General features: G+C 25.9%; 1 protein-coding gene across 5 annotated transcripts in view; it reads left to right on the forward strand.

Annotated features, from left to right (window-relative positions):
* Positions 1–3,130: 3,130 nt before the first annotated feature.
* tea (telomere ends associated) overlaps positions 3,131–22,387 on the forward strand; it is a 48,635-nt gene continuing 29,378 nt past the window's right edge. For 2 of the 5 annotated variants that reach the window (XM_075313357.1, XM_075313354.1), the window contains exons 1-9: positions 3,131–3,354; positions 3,411–3,512; positions 3,989–4,498; positions 4,560–4,748; positions 6,492–6,660; positions 8,971–9,714; positions 13,555–13,653; positions 13,730–14,094; positions 15,250–16,433. In XM_075313357.1, the coding sequence (XP_075169472.1) occupies positions 3,255–3,354; positions 3,411–3,512; positions 3,989–4,498; positions 4,560–4,748; positions 6,492–6,660; positions 8,971–9,714; positions 13,555–13,653; positions 13,730–14,094; positions 15,250–16,433 (3,462 nt within the window). In that variant the 5' untranslated portion in view covers positions 3,131–3,254. The remainder of the gene's footprint in view (positions 3,355–3,410; positions 3,513–3,988; positions 4,499–4,559; positions 4,749–6,491; positions 6,661–8,970; positions 9,715–13,554; positions 13,654–13,729; positions 14,095–15,249; positions 16,434–22,387) is intronic. The other 3 variants (XR_012723698.1, XM_075313356.1, XM_075313355.1) reach the window with 2 other exon arrangements.

Raw genomic sequence — 22,387 nt, forward strand, 5'->3', positions numbered from 1 at the left:
GCATTGGGATGGCCAATAACCTTGAAAGCAAAATAGCAAAACATATTGACATCAAACATCATTTCGTTAGAGACAACATTGCCAAAGGAAAAATAGCTGTAGAACATATAAGAACAGAAGATCAAATAGCTGACTTGTTCACCAAATATTGGATACCAACAAATTTATGAAGTTGCGTCATGCCACCGGAATAATCGATTGAGAGGGGGTGTTGTGATATATACACCTGCAATCGATATTCTTGTTTTTTTGTTTGCAATTAACTTTTGTAAAAATCAAAACAAGCGTAGAATTGTTTGCTTGAAAAGGAAAAAAATATATATTAATTTCTTTAATTTTCCGGACTGTGAAAAACTTTATCCAAATAAAGTTCTAATTTTATTCACTAAAAGTTGCCTATCCCGTGTCCTTCTATAAAAAATTCAATTTTATTATCAAAAAAACAACAAAATAACATAAGGCTATGGTCACACTAGGCAAATATTTGACCAAAATGAGTGTCAAACATTTTTTCAGAACTATTCTCCAAATATCTAGATACGTGTTTTGAAAAATAATCCTATCATGATGTTATATATCCAATATGAGGTAAAAATGTCCGCTGGTTTGGCTGTGGCGACGGATTTCTGTCAAATATTTGATTTCTGTCAAATATTTTCCCAATGTGACCATAGCATAAGAATAAATTAAAAAACAATTTCAACAGACTGACCTATTATCATTGCTTTTAATTTTATATGGCATGAATTTCATATCACATGAATTTATGGACTTTATCTTTCACTTCGAACCGAAACCTTTTACTAGCATTGGTAAAAATTTGACGTAAATCGAGGTAAGTAGCCCAGGGGGCTAGTAAGATATTTGATATTTGTTGAAAATTCTTGGCATTTACGACATCACTAGGCTTGGCATGTTTTGATTATATCAAAACAAACAAAAAGCAGTTTTATTTGTTAAAGAAATGAGTACACCAAATTAGCAATTTTTTTCACCATAGTAAATTGATATCTCACCATAGTAAAAAGTTTCGGTTTCGAACAGGCCCCTTATAGTATACCTGATGTATAATGAACTTTTACTCAAGATGTACCATGAATGTGTATTAACTTAATTGCACTCAATGAAGTCTCCAATTTATAAATAAGCAACCCGAAAAAGCCACAAATTTTAAATTATTTTTCCGGGATCTCGAAAAATCCTGGGATTTCGAATAAAAATTCGCGAATTATCCTGTCCCAAAAATCCCGGGATTTTGGGTCGGGGCAAAAAATGTACCATTTCTAGTAGAATTCTACCAAGGGTGGCAGCCGTGCTCATATGAAGTCAGTAAAGTTTTTTTGCACACACCCCATGCGCTGCCGGCAAGCGACTGAAAAGCTTATTTCTACTGCACAGCTTATCACAAATTACTGTAGCCCACTTAAAACAGATATAAGCTCCGTTCGAGAACCCGATAATTTTTGATAATTATTACAAATTTTTACTGGAAGTCGTTCGTTTACACCAAAACGCCAGCAAAAGAGAGCCGGAGAGAGACTAAATTTGACAGTTCTGAGATAGAGAAATTGCAAGTTTTTGCTAGGGTCATAGACCTATTGACTATGACCCTAAGAATATTTGAGTAGTATTTTCGTTTCGCATTCGATTCTAACATTCAACTGCCTCCCTTCTTCTGCTGCCCATGTAATGAAATGGGTTGCTGAGGGGCCCGCATGTCATGATTGTACAATCGTTTGCATATGATACACCCTCAACGCCTTCAGAAGGGTAGGAATAGAGAAAATGTAGAGGTTGAAAAGTGCCTCCTCTACCTAGAAACTCCCGTCTTCACCCCAAAAAATCTTGACATTCCATGACTTATTTAAACGTACAACTGGTGCCGTCCTGTGAAAATTGTGGACCCAGCGTTTGGTTCCTGCCGGGGACAAGTTTGCAAGTTTTGCAACAGCCAATGAGTTAAAATATATTAGGGCTGTTTTCTTTTTGCACTTGATACCCTAAGCAGTCACGGACTAAAAGAAAACAGAGTACTCGTTTATCCAGGATATCTCCAAAAAATATGCAACACTGTCATCAGCTGTTTAAAAACAATCACAGAAAACAAATGAAATCTTAAATTTTTAATGTATGAAATGCTCAAATAGTTATAAATATGTACTGCTGCGATTATTCATGACACTGTATTACTTTGAATTTCATGATATTCGATAAAATAGTCACAATAAACTGCTATTGTGAATCTAAAAGCGTCACTTTATCAAAATGTAATCTGGTAACACCGACTCGACTTGCACTGATGAGATGTTCTGGATAGAACACCAGTGCAACGATGTTCTGGATAGCCCATACAAATGCTGCATCCAGTGTTAAGGCCGGTACTATGTTCATTCTTGCGAAAAATGTTTATGGAAACCATTATTTCGCACATAGAAAGCGGCGTTTTTTTAGGTGGCTTGGAGCGCTATTGTACAGGGAGCGATATTGAATTAAGTTGGTGGTTGTTGCTTGTTTTTACAAAATAACATTTTATTTTTCCTTGGGCAATTGATCTGCTATTCCTTTCATCCTTTGTATAGTTTCGGAACAAAAATATGGTCCGTGTTTGATTTATAAACCCGCACAAATAGTTTTTAATAAATAAATTATTTCTTAATTCACATTGCAAATGGCGCCGTGCTATAAACGTCAGTTTTTCAACACGAAAAAACAAAGTATCACAAATGGAAAAAATTTCGCAAATTTTTCGCATTTTTTGGTTTTGTATGGAGTTTCAACGCGAAAACCGAACAGAGTACCGGCCTTTAAAAGAAAACAGCCCTATTGTCATTTGGCGACATGATGGTAGTATTTTTTCTTAAGGCCGGTACTCTGTTCGGTTTTCGCGTTGAAACTCCATACAAAACCAAAAAATGCGAAAAACTAGCGAAATTTTTTCCACTTGTGGTACTTTGTTTTTTCGAGATGAAAAATGGCTGAACTTCCCATCAGAAATAACAAGTTCGCCTGCCGCCTATCTATATGGTTGTGTTTACCCGCTTTGCGCTTTATTTGATTGCGATTTTTCATACGATAGTATTTAGGTATGTCATATAAAAAACGAACACTAACAAACGGTAATCGATAAATCTCGTAAACAAAATTGAGCAAAATATTTTGATTAATATATTGCATTGAATAGAATAGTTTTTGTTATTTTTGTTTGATGAATTTTGTGAAAATCCATATGCCTATAAAGAATTAAGTTGCACATAATGACATCGCCATCAACGACAAGAAAAATTAAAAGAACTGCACAAAATAGAAACGAGGGGCAACATCAACAAATTCCAATGCCGCCAAAAAGACGGAAAAGTAAGGTCACAAATTTTGGTTTGTTATTCTGTAAGTGATTCTATTTCTTTCAATAGCGAGTGATGACAATGTCCAAGAGAAATGTATTTCCAATACCGCCAATACGGATGTTGTACCTAGTATAGAGGGTAGAGATTCTGCGGGACAACAAATACAAGGTAATTGTAATTCAGACTGAATCAGATTAGGGAAGTGTCGAAACAAATGTATAAAATATCACATGGAGCATTAGAACGGTATGATGTCTACGTATGGGACGGATCTGGGCTACATCAAAAGATGATCCAAGGGAGTATTTTGGAAGCACCCTTTCGCAGTTCTAAGTGCAGCTTTCCGATAGGTCTGTATGTTTTCAAATGCCTGCATGATGTTGTCTGAGCAGTGCTGCATAGTTTACACTTTGAGGTAATCGGAAGGGCCGATCTTCCTTTTCTAAGCTTTCATCGATGATAAATTCCCAGTCTTATTCATTTGCTCTAAATACCATTACGTTTGGAATTCTGAATTGATCTCCCTAAACATTCTTCTATTGAAATCAAAATTCTAATGAAACCTGATACACGTATTTCTAGATATTGAAATTCCATAGAATTTACTTTTCCTAATTTCTTCCAATAATTTGTACAATTTCCAGAGAATTCCGAAACAGTACAAAAAGTTAAAAAAGAATCCATACGTTTCCAACACATCTACGACAATGCCCACATTTGTCCAGTAACGCAGATGCAATTCAGAGAGTACACCAACATCGATGAATTGGTCAAAAAGCTGTGTAAAAAACTATATGGAGATCCAAATAAAAATTCATCTAACTATCTCAAAAGATTCTATATATTTTATTATCTAATGCCATGCCATCGCAAATCGTATCCCTTAAGTGAACTTAAAATTTTGCCAACATGTCCGAAATATATCAAGGAAAGAATTTTAGAAATACCAAAATGGGAACCCACATCTGGAAAATCAACAACGACAAAAAAGGATGGGCAACCCGCAGAGAAAAATAAACAAATATCTCAACACAATAACAACAACATAGAGCAAACCAATAACACAAATTTACCAACAGATAATCATTTACAACAGGAAAATAAATGTAAGAATTTTCCTGAACCCACATCAGATCAAGAAGCTTTTCCTAAAGGTTCGTGTTTTTTATTTCTGTAATACTAAACATTACATAATGTCGATTTGAATATTTTTAGATATCAAACAAAATGCTTGCAAGGCAACCAAGGCAAGTATTGTGTCCCCAGATGTTGATGAACATAGTAAAGAAGTGTCCACTAATAATAATGTCCCATTTAAGTATGTACCTGGGGATGATAAACCAAGCCTATCAGCCAACAGAAGTTTGTTAAAACCTATTTCCGCAAGGATAAATCCTTCTAAAGGTAGGTTATTACTGAAATTAACCCCCTTTGTTCTGGTTTACGAATTCGCAAAACGGAAAGTTTTGAATTGCCAATAACTCGTCAACCGATATCTTTTGATTTAGAAAAAAATTTTATTTCTATAGAAAATTTTGTCAAAATTTTATTTCTATAGAAAATTTTGTCAAAATTTTATTTCTATAGAAAATTTTGTCAAAATTTTATTTCTATAGAAAATTTTGTCAAAATTTTATTTCTATAGAAAATTTTGTCGAAATTTTATTTCTATAGAAAATTTTGTCAAAATTTTATTTCTATAGAAAATTTTGTCAAAATTTTATTTCTATAGAAAATTTTGTCAAAATTTTATTTCTATAGAAAATTTTGTCAAAATGTTATTTCTATAGAAAATTTTGTCAAAATGTTATTTCTATAGAAAATTTTGTCAAAATTTTATTTCTATAGAAAATTTTATTTCTATAGAAAATTTTGTCAAAATGTTATTTCTATAGAAAATTTTGTCAAAATTTTATTTCTATAGAAAATTTTGTCAAAATGTTATTTCTATAGAAAATTTTGTCAAAATTTTAGTTCAATAGAAAATTTTGCCAAAATTTTATTTCTATAGAAAATTTTGTCAAAATTTTATTTCTATAGAAAATTTTTTGTCAAAATTTTATTTCTATAGAAAATTTTGTCAAATTTTTATTTCTATAGAAAATTTTGTCAAAATTTTATTTCTATAGAAAATTTTGTCAAAATTTTATTTCTATAGAAAATTTTTTGTCAAAATTTTATTTCTATAGAAAATTTTGTCAAAATTTTATTTCTATAGAAAATTTTTTGTCAAAATTTTATTTCTATAGAAAATTTTGTCAAATTTTTATTTCTATAGAAAACTTTGTCAAAATTTTATTTCTATAGAAAATTTTGTCAAAATTTTATTTCTATAGAAAATTTTTTGTCAAAATTTTATTTCTATAGAAAATTTTGTCAAAATATTATTTCTATAGAAAAGTTTTTGTCAAAATTTTATTTCTATAGAAAAGTTTTTGTCAAAATTTTATTTCTATAGAAAAGTTTTTGTCAAAATTTTATTTCTATAGAAAATTTTGACAAAAATGCGAGCTCTCATTCCCGTACGTTTTTCGACACGTGAATAAGCGTGACAATTGGACAATTGGCTTAAACGCATGCAAATTGTATAGAGTTTAATGGGGAATATTTTGAAAACAATAAAGCGACTTTCAATGATTCATATTTGTTTTTATTCTCTAATCCCGAAATAAAACCGGTATTCATAGAGCATATAGAAACTCAACCGGATCGGAAGAAAATTGAGGGGCGTGCGGACTCAAAAAGTCAAATCTGGGGCTCGCTTTATATATCTAAGTATGACTATATCTATGTATGGGTCTATATAGACCAATTTTGCTTGCTGGAAAGGGACCAATGTTGGCATGAAATGACTAATTTCAAGTGTCTCGGTTGAATATTTAGCCACCAGGAAGCTTAGAAAATGAAATCTTAGGAATATTTTTTATATCTATATCTAAATGTGGTGCGATGTCATCCAATTTGCATCAAAAACACCGCAAGTAGTCTTAATTATTTCTTAATACAATAATATAAAAATAAATAAACAAAATTGATTTTAATAACTCAAGATCTGGTTGAAGTTCCAACTTTCCCGATTTAATTGTGCAAGCAATAATTGTTTAATTCATGTTTCTTGTTTTCTAATAATTTTTTTATTGTTTTCAGAAAATAACCAACAACGTTTAGGGTCTTCTACTGAAGATTGTACGCCATCGATAGTCCACCATCCTGAATCCAATCTCAAAGAAAAAACGACAGTGAAAGTTCAAATTTTAGAAAATATATTATTGCCGTCATCTGTTCCTGTTAAGTCTCCTCAAATGCTAAATAAAAGGTGAGTATTTTATTACTTTCCCATCTACGAACTGTCTAGGAAAGACAATAGTGGGGCAAAACTAAAAGTCGAAGTTTGGCCATCTTCAAACCCTACTAATTGGCTTTAGCTATTTTTGAATAAATGTTTAGTTTGATAGAAAAAGGTATAATAAAAATAATTTCACTATTTTTTAGTATACCGATCGTGTTAGAATTACGGTTGCCTCAGTTGGTCGAAATCTACCAAAATCGGAGTTTTTCTGTTTGGTAGATTGGAAAAATTCTATGTTTTAGTAGATTTTTCAAAATAATCCTCAATTAAGAGGTGCTCCACAAATTTTATAGAGAAATAAAATTCTGATAAAATTTCTATAGAAATAAAATTTTGACAAAATTTTATATAGAAATAAAATTCTGATCAAATTTCTATAGAAATAAAATTTTGACAAAATTTTCTATAGAAATAAAATTTTGACAAAATTTTCTATAGAAATAAAATTTTGACAAAATTTTCTATAGATGTAAAATTTTGACAAAATTTTCTATAGAAATAAAATTTTGGCAAAATTTTCTATAGAAATAAAATTTTGACAAAATTTTCTAAAGAAATACAATTTTGACAAAATTTTCCAAAGAAATAAAATTTTGGCAAATTTTCTATAGAACTAAAATTTTGACAAGATTTTCTATAGAAATAAAATTATTGGAACAATTTTCTATAGAAATAAAACTTTGACAAAATTTTCTATAGAAATAAAATTTTGACAAAATTTTCTATGAAACAAATTTGACAAAATTTTCTATAGAAAAACAATTTTGACAAAATTTTCTATAGAAATAAAATTTTGACAAATTTTTTACAAAATTTTCTATAGAAATAAAATTTTGACAAATTTTTTACAAAATTTTCTATAGAAATAAAATTTTGACAAAATTTTCTATAGAAATAAAATTTTGACAAAATTTTCTAAAGAAATAAAATTTTGTTTTTTATTTCAGCTTAAAACCATACATTGACTAAACTACAAGAGTAGCTTAACCAACAGAGGAAAAGAATGTTTGTCAAATTTATTTGGGCAAAGCCCTATAGACTGCAAGATGGTTGGATGGACGCACGTTTCGGAATTACCACATTCCTCATCAGCATCCTCTACTTGCAGCAAAACTATCAACCAATTATCAGAATAAATTCAGGCAGTTTATTAAACCCAACAAAAACCACACTTGAACCCTCCGAAAAAAGGTTTTACATTGATAGCCGGCTTATGCCGAAATAAATTCGAAACAAACATATCTCTTTTCCTATGCCACTGTCAAATCATCGATTTGAATTCACATGGCTGGGTTTATTTTGAGCGTGCCTCCTCTTCTTTTCCATTTGTTTTGTTTTGTTATTGTTGGTTTTGTTCTTTAAGCATTGTTGTTGTTTTTTATTTCAGCTTAAAACCATACATTGACTAAACTACAAGAGTAGCTTAACCAACAGAGGAAAAGAATGTTTGTCAAATTTATTTGGGCAAAGCCCTATAGACTGCAAGATGGTTGGATGGACGCACGTTTCGGAATTACCACATTCCTCATCAGCATCCTCTACTTGCAGCAAAACTATCAACCAATTATCAGAATAAATTCAGGCAGTTTATTAAACCCAACAAAAACCACACTTGAACCCTCCGAAAAAAGGTTTTACATTGATAGCCGGCTTATGCTTAAAGAACAAAACCAACAATAACAAAACAAAACAAATGAAATAAAATTTTGACAAAATTTTCTATAGAAATATAATTTTCTATAGAAATAAAATTTTGACAATATTTTCTATAGAAATAAAATTTTGACAAAATTTTCTAAAGAAATAAAATTTTGAAAAAATTTTCTATAGAAATAAAATTTTGACAAAATTTTCTATAGACATGAAATTTTTACAACATTTTCTATAGAAATAAAATTTTGACAAAATTTTCTATAGAAATAAAATTATGACAAAATTTTCTATAGAAATAAAATTTTGACAAAATTTTCTATAGAAATAAAATTATGACAAAATTTTCTATAGAAATAAAATTTTGACAAAACTTTCTATAGAAAAAAAATTTGATAAAATTTTTTATAGAAATAAAATTTTGACAAAATTTTCTATAGAAATAAAATTTTGACAAAATTTTCTATAGAAATAAAGTTTTGACAAAATTTTTTATAGAAAAATAATTTTAACAAAATGTTCTATAGAAATAAAATTTTCTATAGATTTTTTTCTTTTTAGTTTTTACAATATTTTTTTATATTCTAATTCTTTGTCTTCTAACTGTATGATTTTTTTTATTTACAGCCTAACAATCAAAAATACATGCAGGTCATGTAATTTAACATTAGAAGAGTTCATAAAGGAATCAAATGTTACAACGATTTTGGGCAAAGCCAATAATGATGAATATGATGATTGTGTTTTCAATATATATAAACGCTTCCTTAATGATGATGCTACATTGCTTCAATTTAATCCACCTTTGTCAGTTGAATATTCTCTATGCCAAAAAATTTGTCAATATAAAGATTTTTGTACAGAATGTTGGGTAAAGATGGCCAATACAAAGCCGATCACAAGAGCTATAGCACCAGACAATAGTGATAACGTTCAGAATATGCAAAAAGAAGGAAATAGGCTAAATGATAACATATGTGATCAATTAAATGATGATATTGCTGCAAAGGAAAATTCAGGAGAAAAACTCGTAACGATTCCCTCGGCTCAGGATCTTCAACGCGATGAAGCTATGGAGACAGAGGACTTGGAAGTTTTTCACACAAAAGCGAAAAAATCGAAACCTGATGCGAGTTCAGTCACTTCCCATAATCAGTTTTCACAGCAACTTCAACGTTGCGATGAGATTACCGAAAATGAGATACCTCATACGATTTCCACTCAAAGTGAAAATATTAATAAGGACCCACAGAATGAAAACATGGTGATAGAGAGTGATATGCCTGCTGTAATTGAAATTAATCAAATCACTCCTGCTCTGCAAGAAAAGAAAGAAACTCCGAAAAGGGATACCATAATTTCTCCAAAAAGGTGAGGTTATTTTTGTGATATTTTTTAATATTTAATTTTTATTAAAAAAAATGTGAAAGGTTGAACACATAAAGTGTTACTAATTTAATTATTGCATAAAAATATTCATTATTTTTTGGCAATAAACAACTGTCAGAACCCATTCACTTGTCAAAATTTTATTTCTATAGAAAATTTTGTCAAAATGTTTTTTTTTTTTGTCAAAATTTTATTTCCATAGAAAATTTTATTTCTTTAGAAATTTTTGTCAAAATTTTATTTCTATAGAAAATTATGTCAAATTTTATTTCTATAGAAAATGTTGTCAAAACTTTATTTCCATAGAAAATTTTATTTCTTTAGAAATTTTTGTCAAAATTTTATTTCTATAGAAAATGTTGTCAAAACTTTATTTCCATAGAAAATTTTATTTCTTTAGAAATTTTTGTCAAAAGTTTATTTCTATAGAAAATTTTGTCAAAATTTTATGTCTATAGAAAATTTTGTCAAAATTTTATTTCTATAGAAAATTTTGTCAAAATTTTATTTCTATAGAAAATTTTGTCAAAATTTTATTTCTATAGAAAATTTTGTCAAAATTTTATTTCTATAGAAAATTTTGTCAAAATTTTATTTCTATAGAAAATTTTGTCAAAATTTTATTTCTATAGAAAATTTTGTCGAAATTTTATTTCTATAGAAAATTTTGTCAAAATTTTATTTCTATAGAAAATTTTGTCAAAATTTTATTTCTATAGAAAGTCTTGTCACAATTTTATATTAGAAAATTTTATATAGAAAATTTTGTCAAAATTTTATTTCTATGGAAAATTTCGTCAACATTTTATTTCTATAGAAAATTTTGTCAAAATTTTATTTCTATAGAAAATTTTGTCAAAATTTTATTTCTATAGAAAATTTTGTCAAAATTGTATTTCTATAGAAAATTTCTGTCGAAATTTTATGCCTATAGAAAATTGTGTCAAAATTTTGTTTCTATAGAAAATTTTGTCAAAATTTTATTTCTATAGAAAATTTTGTCGAAATTTTATTTCAATAGAAAATTTTGTCAAAATTTTATTTCGATAGAAAATTTTGTCAAAATTTTATTTCTATAGAAAATTTTGTCAACATTTTATTTCTATAGAAAATTTTGTCAATATTTTATTTCTATAGAAAATTTTATCAAAATTTTATTTCTATAGAAAATGTTGTCAAAATTTTATTTCTATAGAAAATTTTGTCAAAATTTTATTTCTATAGAAAATTTTATCAAAATTTTATTTCTATAGAAAATGTTGTCAAAATTTTATTTCTATAGAAAATTTTGTCAAAATTTTATTTCTATAGAAAATTTTATCAAAATTTTATATCTATAGAAAATTTTGTCAAAATTTTATTTCTATAGAAATTTTTGTCAAAATTTTATTTCGATAGAAAATTTTGTCAAAATTTTATTTCTATAGAAAATTTTGTCAAAATTTTATTTCTATAGAAAATGTTGTCAAAATTTTATTTCTATAGAAAATTTTGTCAAAATTTTATTTCTATAGAAAATTTTATCAAAATTTTATTTCTATAGAAAATGTTGTCAAAATTTTATTTCTATAGAAAATGTTGTCAAAATTTTATTTCTATAGAAAATTTTGTCGAAATTTTATTTCAATAGAAAATTTTGTCAAAATTTTATTTCTATAGAAAATGTTGTCAAAATTTTATTTCTATAGAAAATTTTGTCAAAATTTTATTTCTATAGAAAATTTTATCAAAATTTTATATCTATAGAAAATTTTGTCAAAATTTTATTTCTATAGAAATTTTTGTCAAAATTTTATTTCGATAGAAAATTTTGTCAAAATTTTATTTTTATAGAAAATTTTTTCAACATTTTATTTCTATAGAAAATTTTGTCAAGATTTTATTTCTATAGAAAATTTTGTCAAAATTTTATTCTATAGAAAATTTTGTCAAAATTTTATTTCTTAGAAAATTTTGTCAAAATTTTATTTCTATAGAAAATTTTGTCAAAATTTTATTTCTAAGAAAATTTCGTCAACATTTTATTTCTATAGAAAATGTCGTCAACATTTTATTTCTATAGAAAATTTTGTCAAAATTTTATTTCTATAGAAAATTTTGTCAAAATTTTATTTCTATAGAAAATTTTATCAAAATTTTATTTCTATAGAAAATGTTGTCAAAATTTTATTTCTATAGAAAATTTTGTCAAAATTGTATTTCTATAGAAAATTTCTGTCGAAATTTTATGTCTATAGAAAATTGTGTCAAAATTTTGTTTCTATAGAAAATTTTGTAAAAATTTTATTTCTATAGAAATTTTTTTTCAAAATTTAATTTCTATAGAAAATTTTACGAAATTACGAAAATTGTTGTAAGCCAGGACAATTTCGTCTCACGTGCACACCTCTCATAACAATACAATAAAATCAATCACAGAAAAAAATTCTGATTCAATCACGAAATCAAAAATATACTTTATTAAAAAAATTAATTGATTTCCTTAGCAAATTTTTTTGATTCAATTAAAAATTTAATTGATGTTGATTGCAAAACTCAATTAATTTTTTAATTAAAAATGTGAAAATATCCAATTAGAGACATAATTGACTTCATGGTTCTAGTTTGAGCAAAAAGTTAATTGTATAAATTTATTTTTTAATTGAAAATCGTTTTATCTTCAACCAAATTTTTAATTGGAAATATTTTGGTGATATATTTTTTTCTGTGTTAAGAATTTGTCCTATATTTCTTAAAGACATAACAGCACAAAATGTTTGCTAGTCGCATTTAGGACATTTAAGGTTACTAGAAGGCATGAAATAGAACAAACATACAAAGCCTTTGTAGCTTTATTTAATTTTGTCAACATTTTATTTCTATAGAAAATTTTGTCAAAATTTTATTTCTATAGAAAATTTTGTCAAAATTTTATTTCTATAGAAAATTTTGTCAAAATTTTATTTCTATAGAAAATTTTGTCAAAAAATAGAAAATTTTGTCAAAATTTTATTTTTATAGAAAATCTTGTCAAAATTTTATTTCTATAGAAAATTTTATCAAAATTTTATTTCTATAGAAAATTTTGTCAAAATTTTATTTCTATAGAAAATTTTGTCAAAATTGTATTGCTATAGAAAATTTCTGTCGAAATTTTATGTCTATGGAAAATTGTGTCAAAATTTTGTTTCTATAGAAAATTTTGTCAAAATTTTATTTCTATAGAAATTTTTTTCAAAATTTAATTTCTATAGAAAATTTTACGAAATTACGAAAATTGTTGTGAGCCAGGACAATTTCGTCTCACGTGCACACCTCTCATAACAATACAATAAAATCAATCACAGAAATAAAATTCTGATTCAATCACGAAATCAAAAATATACGTTATTAAAAAAATTAATTGATTTCCTTAGCAAATTTTTTAATTGATTCAATTAAAAATTTAATTGATGTTGATTGCAAAGCTCAATTAATTTTTTAATTAAAAATGTGAAAATATCCAATTAGAGACATAATTGACTTCATGGTTCTAGTTTGAGCAAAAAGTTAATTGTATAAATTTATTTTTTAATTGAAAATCGTTTTATCTTCAACCAAATTTTTAATTGGAAATATTTTGGTGATATATTTTTTTCTGTGTTAAGAATTTGTCCTGTATTTCTTAAAGACATAACAGCACAAAATGTTTGCTAGTCGCATTTAGGACATTTAAGGTTACTAGAAGGCTTGAAATAGAACAAACATACAAAGCCTTTGTAGCTTTATTTAGCCTTTCTTAAATTAAATCGTAACCAGAAACTATTTTTTTTGTAAGCTCTAACATGTCTCTATTTTTTATAGATCAATGGAACTTGGTGTCCACACTGGCAATTCAGAAATATCCTCCAATCAAATTGAAAGCTTTGAAAGTATTTTAGATAATATTTATAAAAATAAATCGTAAGTTCAATAAAAACAAAAAAAAAAAAAACATTTAAAATGATCATTTTTACTAACAAAGTTTTAACCCTTTCAGATTGTATATGCAATTTAAAGAGGTCTTATTGAAGAAAATCGACGAAAAAATATGTGAAAGCGATAAAGTTTCATTACCTGTATCTTTGACTCTGTTTAAAAAATTATCATTTTACAATGAACCATTGAAAAAGCTTTTGTCTGATTTTTGTGGAAAAAATGAAGATCTGAAAAATTTTCTTGAACAAGATCATGAACTATATAATGGACTTTTGTCTATGTACTATAGGAAATATTTTACAAGTGCCAAATTTCGTCATAAATATTCGCTGAGGATAAAACAGTGTCCAAACTCTATACGTGAGAAAATGTTGAAAATTTATCACCCCCCTCCCGCTTCGGATAATACACAGCCAATTGAAAGAGGTAATTTTGTAATAAAGTAGGGATTGTATTTATAATAAAAATAATCTATTATTTAAAAACATCGAATTTAGGACAAAAGTCAAAATTTGTTGTTTTTTCAAATTTTTGCTACAGTCGTGATTTTAGTGATATTTTTTTTTTATGTGCACGAAACACTTCCAAGCAAATGATAGCATGTTTTTCGAAAAAAAACTGGACATGTCGTAATCGTACAATAGGTGCCTCCCAAGAAACCAGGAAATTTTTTAATTGAAATGTCTTCCATTACAAAAATGATAGTATCAGTCACAGTTTTAATTGGGCATACAAAATATTTGATGGAAAATTTGATTTGATTTGAGAATTTCAATTAATCTCTTAATTGTTTCAATTAAAAGTTTTGTTGTTTGTTTGATTGCAAACATCAATTAATTTTTTAATTAATTGAATCAAAAATTCAATTGATGTCGATGGAAAAACTCAATCAGTTTTTTAATTGATTCATTTATTTTTTTGGTTAAACCTTAATCCGATTTCCATTTAAATTTTTAATTAAATCAGTTAAATAATTATTAAATAAATAGTGTATTCGACATCGAATACACTTTTTAATTAAATTGTAATTGGAACAATTATTTGTTTAATAAAAACCGCGAAAATTTGCACTAATTTTCTTAACTAACTTAGATTGATTAAAACAATCATTGTATTAATTAATTTTTAATTGAAGACGTTGCTATTTTCAATCAGTTTCTTAATTGTCTTTATTTTGATTAAAAAATTTATTGTAGCAATTATTTTTTTTTAATGAAAAATTAAAAATAATTCAACCATTTTTTAACTGATTTAGTCTTCCGAGTATGATTAAAAGGTTAATTGTTTCAATTAATTTTTTAATTGAAAAAGTTTTCAGTTTCAATTAAATTTTTTAATTGGACATATTTTGCTGTCCGTTTTTCTGTGTGCGTTCAGAATGCATGTTTTGGGGAGACCTCAATCATAGTGGCAATTGGTTCAAACGCATGCAAAAGTGTTTAGATCTTAATGGAAATTGTTTTTTTTTTTAACATTAAAATGAAAATGAAAATTTAATCATCGAAAAGAATAAATTTTTGTTCTTTGATACCGAAATATAAAAGACAACCCCTCATATTCTTCTTTTGCATTTTTTGTCAGATGATAGCCAACTACCAAATATCCGCGATAATCCCATGAGAGATGAAGTGTCAAAAAATAATCCAAGAGGAATGGACTCAAATTTAGAAAATAAAAAAATTGTCCAGAGAAGCCCCAAAGCTAAAGCGAACGAACAACAAAACGAAAAGGCAAATGCCACTTCTACAGTAGGGGAAGTCCAAAGTCAAAGTTTGTTGAGTAGCGAGACAAAGCAAATACCAATACGGCAATATCCCCAAAATGGTGAAAAGCACAATGTTGTGGAAGGTATTTCAAATCCTCAAAATAGACTAGCACAAGCTCAGGAGGGTCAATCAGTAGGAATTGTACAATTATCATGTGTGTTGGATACAAAAGCTTCAAAGAAAATGTTTGAACATGGCAATACTATTCTGAATGATGAACAGAATAGAAACATAAAGAGTCCAGAACGTCGCCGCACCAGAACCTTATCTACCGGCCAATCGCCAAAAATACCACGAGAACAAAATATTCCGAAAGGTGAAAAGATTATTGTTTTAGAAGACAATCAAAATATACAAAAATCAACACTTCCTGTACTACAAACTCAAGGAAACATATCTAAAGATGTACAGCAATCTCAGCGAAAACTTGATTCCAAGGCAATTGACAAAAAATCGGAAACTGAAAATTCCATTGCATCTTCTACATCTATAAACAAGCAGGTGGACAACCAAAAAAGTACAAACTTATCGTCTGGCCCCGTCCAAGAAATACCACAAACTCAAAATGCCGAAAATGAAATTACAGAGGCAAATATTCAAAAGCTAAATGAAAAACAACCATCTGACAAAGTAGTACAAGAATCATTGGAACAAAGAAACTTGGATACTCAACAAAAACCTGCTTCAATTGCTCAAAATAAAAAATCTGAAAAATCTAACTTGGATGATGTACAAAAACATCAAAACTCAAAGAGTACTCCAGAACGTCGACGCACCAGAAGTTTATCGATTGTCCATGCCCAAGAAGTTGTAAATAATCCGAATATTGCATGTGGTGGAAAGCCTTCAAGAGAGGAAGACAATCGAAGACCCCGTACTAGACGGTTATCAGCGCTACAAACTCAAGGGAAATTGGATGAAAAACAAGCAAAAGAATCGAAAGAAAAAGCTCAACGTTTGGAGCAAACAAAAGCCATTATCTTTCAACATTTTCCAAAAGTAAGTTTCCTATTTTTTGTTTGTTTTTATATATAAGCTATATGCAATTAGTCAATTCGTTTACTTTACAAGTCGACATATTCAAATGATCACTCACCTAAGTAAAGCTATACTCCAAAAGTCTCCAGTTATTTACTATTGTAATTGTTGTTGTAGTTGCTTGCATAAAGCTTTAGAGTGATTATCCTTAAGTTTTTATTGAATTTGCTCCGGCTTCAATACAGTCGATCTTCATGTGTGCCTTCTTTTCGTTATTCTTTGTGTAGTCCGGATTTCAAGCTATATAAACTGATCGATTAGAATTATACAATGGTTTCAGTTTCCCCATTATTCTATCTCTAGCGAGTATCATGCATTTTCAAATATTTTTTATTGGTCTTAAGAACGCTTTGCCCTTTTTATACCCACCATCATATGAGATCATTTCTTAACACATTGAAATGTCAATTTCCGACCATATAAAGTAAATTCTTTATTAACCCTCTAATGCCCCAATTTTTTTGCCAGCTGATTAAATTTTCAATGTTAACGACCAGAGAATGAAGCCGACCCATTTTTGCCGGCGGCGGCGGACACTAAATGTTTGCCTCCGGCGGCGGTGACTTGACGGCTGAGCCGATATAAATTTGTTCACTCGGCGGCGGACAATTATCCATTATAAAATAAATTTGAAGTTAATCGAATGGTAATGAGATTAGTTGTACAACCTATCTAACAAACAAATTTACTTTTCGTTCAAATTTTCAGAGCTAAATTTTTGCTAAATTATTATAGCAGCTTAAATATGATTGGTTGTGTTCAAAATTTTGGAAAAAATACGACAATTATATATAAATTTTTCTGATTTAAATCGACATTTTTGATTAATTGGCGGCTAAATTTGAGTCGAGACTGTCAAAAAATGGTCGGCGGCGACTGAAATCGGCGGCGCGACTCGGCGGCTTCATTCTCTGTTAACGACACAAAAGCAAGAAAACGAAACAAGAAAAAATTATACGGTAAAATTCAGTATATGCTGCAAAGCCTCTTGAACAGTTTCAACTAAGTTTTCTTTTTATTTGATCCATTTTTGTTGTCTTAAGGAGTGTTTTACTAAAAGCTTCATTATTAAATGAAGCCCGCCTAAAGGCGGGATTGGGCATTAGAGGGTTAAGGTGAAATTCTAAAGGTATGGTCACATTAGGCAAATATTTGACCAAAATGAGTGTCAAACGTTTTTGCAGGACCATTTTTGAAATAGTTGGATAAGGTTTTTAGAAAATAATCCTACGATGATGTTATATTTATATTCAATATGAGCTGAATATGCTTGCTTGGAGCAATATCAGGGTTATACGCCGGGTGGGTTGGAGTTGCCATTTCAGTGTTTCCAAATAAATTTTTATGGGCCGAGCATTGTCGTGACTTTCCAAATATTGTGACCGTGTATCACTTAATTGTCGGCTCGGACCCAACAACTGAGTTCGATACAAAGCGTCTTTCGTCGTTTCATTAGGTTGCTGCAGCTTATAGTCTTCCTTTTTCATGAAAATTTGGTATTATCGACGACTTTAAGATATGGTCGTGGTATCCGTATGATTTCTTCGATTGTGATTGTCTTGCACTTTTCATCAACATTAACGATGCGATGCAGAAAAAACTTTCCTTTGTTGCCTTTGGAGCAGCTGTTCGCAAGTGCAACGAGCCATTCTCTCGTGTTCGACACGGTACCACGTTTGTCCCAGTTGGTAGAATTCTACCATTAATGAGAGACTTTTGACTGTTTGCTAGATTGGTAGAATTCTTGATGTTTTGGTAGATTTTGCAAAAAAAAATCTAAGAGGTACTATGCAAACCTTCTACGGAAATAAAATTAGCCTTCTATAGATATACAATTTTGTCAACATTTTCTATAAAAATAAAATTTTGTCAAAATTTTTTATAGAAATAAAATTTTGTCAAAATTTTCTATAGAAATAAACTTTAGTCAAAATTTTCTATTGAAATAAAATTTTGTCAAAATTTTCTATAGAAATAAAATTTTGTTAAAAATTTTCTATTGAAATACAATTTTGTCAAAATTTTCTATAGAAATACAATTTTGTCAAAATTTTCTATTGAGATAAAATTTTGTCAAAATTTTATATAGAAATACAATTTTGTCAAAATTTACTATGGACAAATTTTTCTATAGAAATAAAATTTCGTCAAAATTTTTTATAGAAATAAAATTTTGTCAAAATTTTCTATAGAAATAAAATTTTGTCAACATTTTCTATGGAAATAAAATTTTGTCAAAATTTTCTATAGAAACAAAATTTTGTCAAAAATTTTCTATTGAAATAAAATGTTGTCAAAAATTTTCTATTGAAATAAAATTTTGTAAAAATTTTCTATAGAAATAAAATTTTGTTAAAATTTTCTGTAGAAATGATATTTTGTCAAAATTTTCTATAGAAATAAAATATGAACAAATTTTTCTATAGAAAAAATTTGTAAAAATTTACTATAGAAATAAAATTTGAACAAATTTTTAAATAAAAAATAAAAAATTTCTATAGAAATAAAATTTTGTCAAAATTTTCAATAGAAATAAAATTTTGTCAAAATTTTCTATAGAAATAAAATTTTGTCAAAATTTTCAATAGAAATAAAATTTTGTCAAAATTTTCTATAGAAATAAAATTTTGTCAAAATTTTCTATAGAAATAAAATATGAACAAAATGTTTTATAGAAATAAAATATGAACAAAATTTTTTATATAAGTAAAATTTTGCAAAAATTTGCTATAGAAATAAAATTTTGTCAAAATTTTCTATAGAAATAAAATTTTGTCAAAATTTTCTGTAGAAATGAAAGTTTACAAAAATTTACTATAAACTAAAATTTGGGGAAAATTTACTATGAAAATAAAATATGAACAAACTTTTCTATAGAAATAAAATTTGGACAAAATTTTCTATAGAAATAAAATATGAACAAAATTTTTTATAGAAATAAAATTTTGTCAAAATTTTCTATAGAATTAAATTTTGGCAAAATTTTCTATAGAAATAAAATTTTGAAAAAATTTGCTATAGAAATAAAATTTTGAAAAAAATTTGCTATAGAAATAAAATTTGCAAAAATTTCTATAGAAATAAAATATGAACAAAATTTTGTATAGAAATAAAATTTGCAAAAATTTGCTATAGAAATAAAATTTTGTCAAAATTTTCTATAGAAATAAAATTTTGTCAACATTTTCTATGGAAATAAAATTTTGTCAAAATTTTCTATAGAAACAAAATTTTGTCAAAAATTTTCTATTGAAATAAAATGTTGTCAAAAATTTTCTATTGAAATAAAATTTTGCCAAAATTTTCTATAGAAATAAAATTTTGTTAAAATTTTCTGTAGAAATGATATTTTGTCAAAATTTTCTATAGAAATAAAATATGAACAAATTTTTCTATAGAAAAAAATTGTAAAAATTTACTATAGAAATAAAATTTGAACAAATTTTTAAATAAAAAATTTCTATAGAAATAAACTTTAGTCAAAATTTTCTATTGAAATAAAATTTTGTCAAAATTTTCTATAGAAATAAAATTTTGTTAAAAATTTTCTATTGAAATACAATTTTGTCAAAATTTTCTATAGAAATACAATTTTGTCAAAATTTTCTATTGAAATAAAATTTTGTCAAAATTTTATATAGAAATACAATTTTGTCAAAATTTACTATGGACAAATTTTTCTATAGAAATAAAATTTCGTCAAAATTTTTTATAGAAATAAAATTTTGTCAAAATTTTCTATAGAAATAAAATTTTGTCAACATTTTCTATGGAAATAAAATTTTGTCAAAATTTTCTATAGAAACAAAATTTTGTCAAAAATTTTCTATTGAAATAAAATGTTGTCAAAAATTTTCTATTGAAATAAAATTTTGTCAAAATTTTCTATAGAAATAAAATTTTGTTAAAATTTTCTGTAGAAATGATATTTTGTCAAAATTTTCTATAGAAATAAAATATGAACAAATTTTTCTATAGAAAAAATTTGTAAAAATTTACTATAGAAATAAAATTTGAACAAATTTTTAAATAAAAAATAAAAAATTTCTATAGAAATAAAATTTTGTCAAAATTTTCAATAGAAATAAAATTTTGTCAAAATTTTCTATAGAAATAAAATTTTGTCAAAATTTTCTATAGAAATAAAATATGAACAAAATGTTTTATAGAAATAAAATATGAACAAAATTTTTTATATAAGTAAAATTTTGCAAAAATTTGCTATAGAAATAAAATTTTGTCAAAATTTTCTATAGAAATAAAATTTTGTCAAAATTTTCTGTAGAAATGAAAGTTTACAAAAATTTACTATAAACTAAAATTTGGGGAAAATTTACTATGAAAATAAAATATGAACAAACTTTTCTATAGAAATAAAATTTGGACAAAATTTTCTATAGAAATAAAATATGAACAAAATTTTTTATAGAAATAAAATTTTGTCAAAATTTTCTATAGAATTAAATTTTGGCAAAATTTTCTATAGAAATAAAATTTTGAAAAAATTTGCTATAGAAATAAAATTTTGAAAAAAATTTGCTATAGAAATAAAATTTGCAAAAATTTCTATAGAAATAAAATATGAACAAAATTTTGTATAGAAATAAAATTTGCAAAAATTTGCTATAGAAATAAAATTTTGTCAAAATTTTCTATAGAAATAAAATTTTGTCAACATTTTCTATGGAAATAAAATTTTGTCAAAATTTTCTATAGAAACAAAATTTTGTCAAAAATTTTCTATTGAAATAAAATGTTGTCAAAAATTTTCTATTGAAATAAAATTTTGTCAAAATTTTCTATAGAAATAAAATTTTGTTAAAATTTTCTGTAGAAATGATATTTTGTCAAAATTTTCTATAGAAATAAAATATGAACAAATTTTTCTATAGAAAAAATTTGTAAAAATTTACTATAGAAATAAAATTTGAACAAATTTTTAAATAAAAAATAAAAAATTTCTATAGAAATAAAATTTTGTCAAAATTTTCAATAGAAATAAAATTTTGTCAAAATTTTCTATAGAAATAAAATTTTGTCAAAATTTTCAATAGAAATAAAATTTTGTCAAAATTTTCTATAGAAATAAAATTTTGTCAAAATTTTCTATAGAAATAAAATATGAACAAAATGTTTTATAGAAATAAAATATGAACAAAATTTTTTATATAAGTAAAATTTTGCAAAAATTTGCTATAGAAATAAAATTTTGTCAAAATTTTCTATAGAAATAAAATTTTGTCAAAATTTTCTGTAGAAATGAAAGTTTACAAAAATTTACTATAAACTAAAATTTGGGGAAAATTTACTATGAAAATAAAATATGAACAAACTTTTCTATAGAAATAAAATTTGGACAAAATTTTCTATAGAAATAAAATATGAACAAAATTTTTTATAGAAATAAAATTTTGTCAAAATTTTCTATAGAATTAAATTTTGTCAAAATTTTCTATAGAAATAAATTTTTGAAAAAATTTGCTATAGAAATAACATTTTGAAAAAAATTTGCTATAGAAATAAAATTTGCAAAAATTTCTATAGAAATAAAATATGAACAAAATTTTGTATAGAAATAAAATTTGCAAAAATTTGCTATAGAAATAAAATTTGGACAAATTTTTCTAAAGAAATAAAATTTTGTCAAAATTTTTTATAGAAATAAAATTTGGACAAAATTTTCTATACAAATAAAATTTTGTCAAGATTTTCTATAGAATTAAATTTTGTCGAAATTTTCTATAGAAATAAAAGTTTGTCAACATTTTCTGTAGAAATGAAATTTTGTCAAAATTTTCTATAGAAATAAAATATGAACAAATTTTTCTATAGAAAAAATTTTGCAAAAATTTACAATAGAAATAAAATTTGAACAAATTTTTCTATAGAAAAAATTTTGCAAAAATTTACTATAG

This window comes from Haematobia irritans, chromosome 5 (genome assembly GCF_050003625.1).
Source record: "Haematobia irritans isolate KBUSLIRL chromosome 5, ASM5000362v1, whole genome shotgun sequence".
NCBI classification, from domain to species: Eukaryota; Metazoa; Arthropoda; class Insecta; order Diptera; family Muscidae; genus Haematobia; species Haematobia irritans.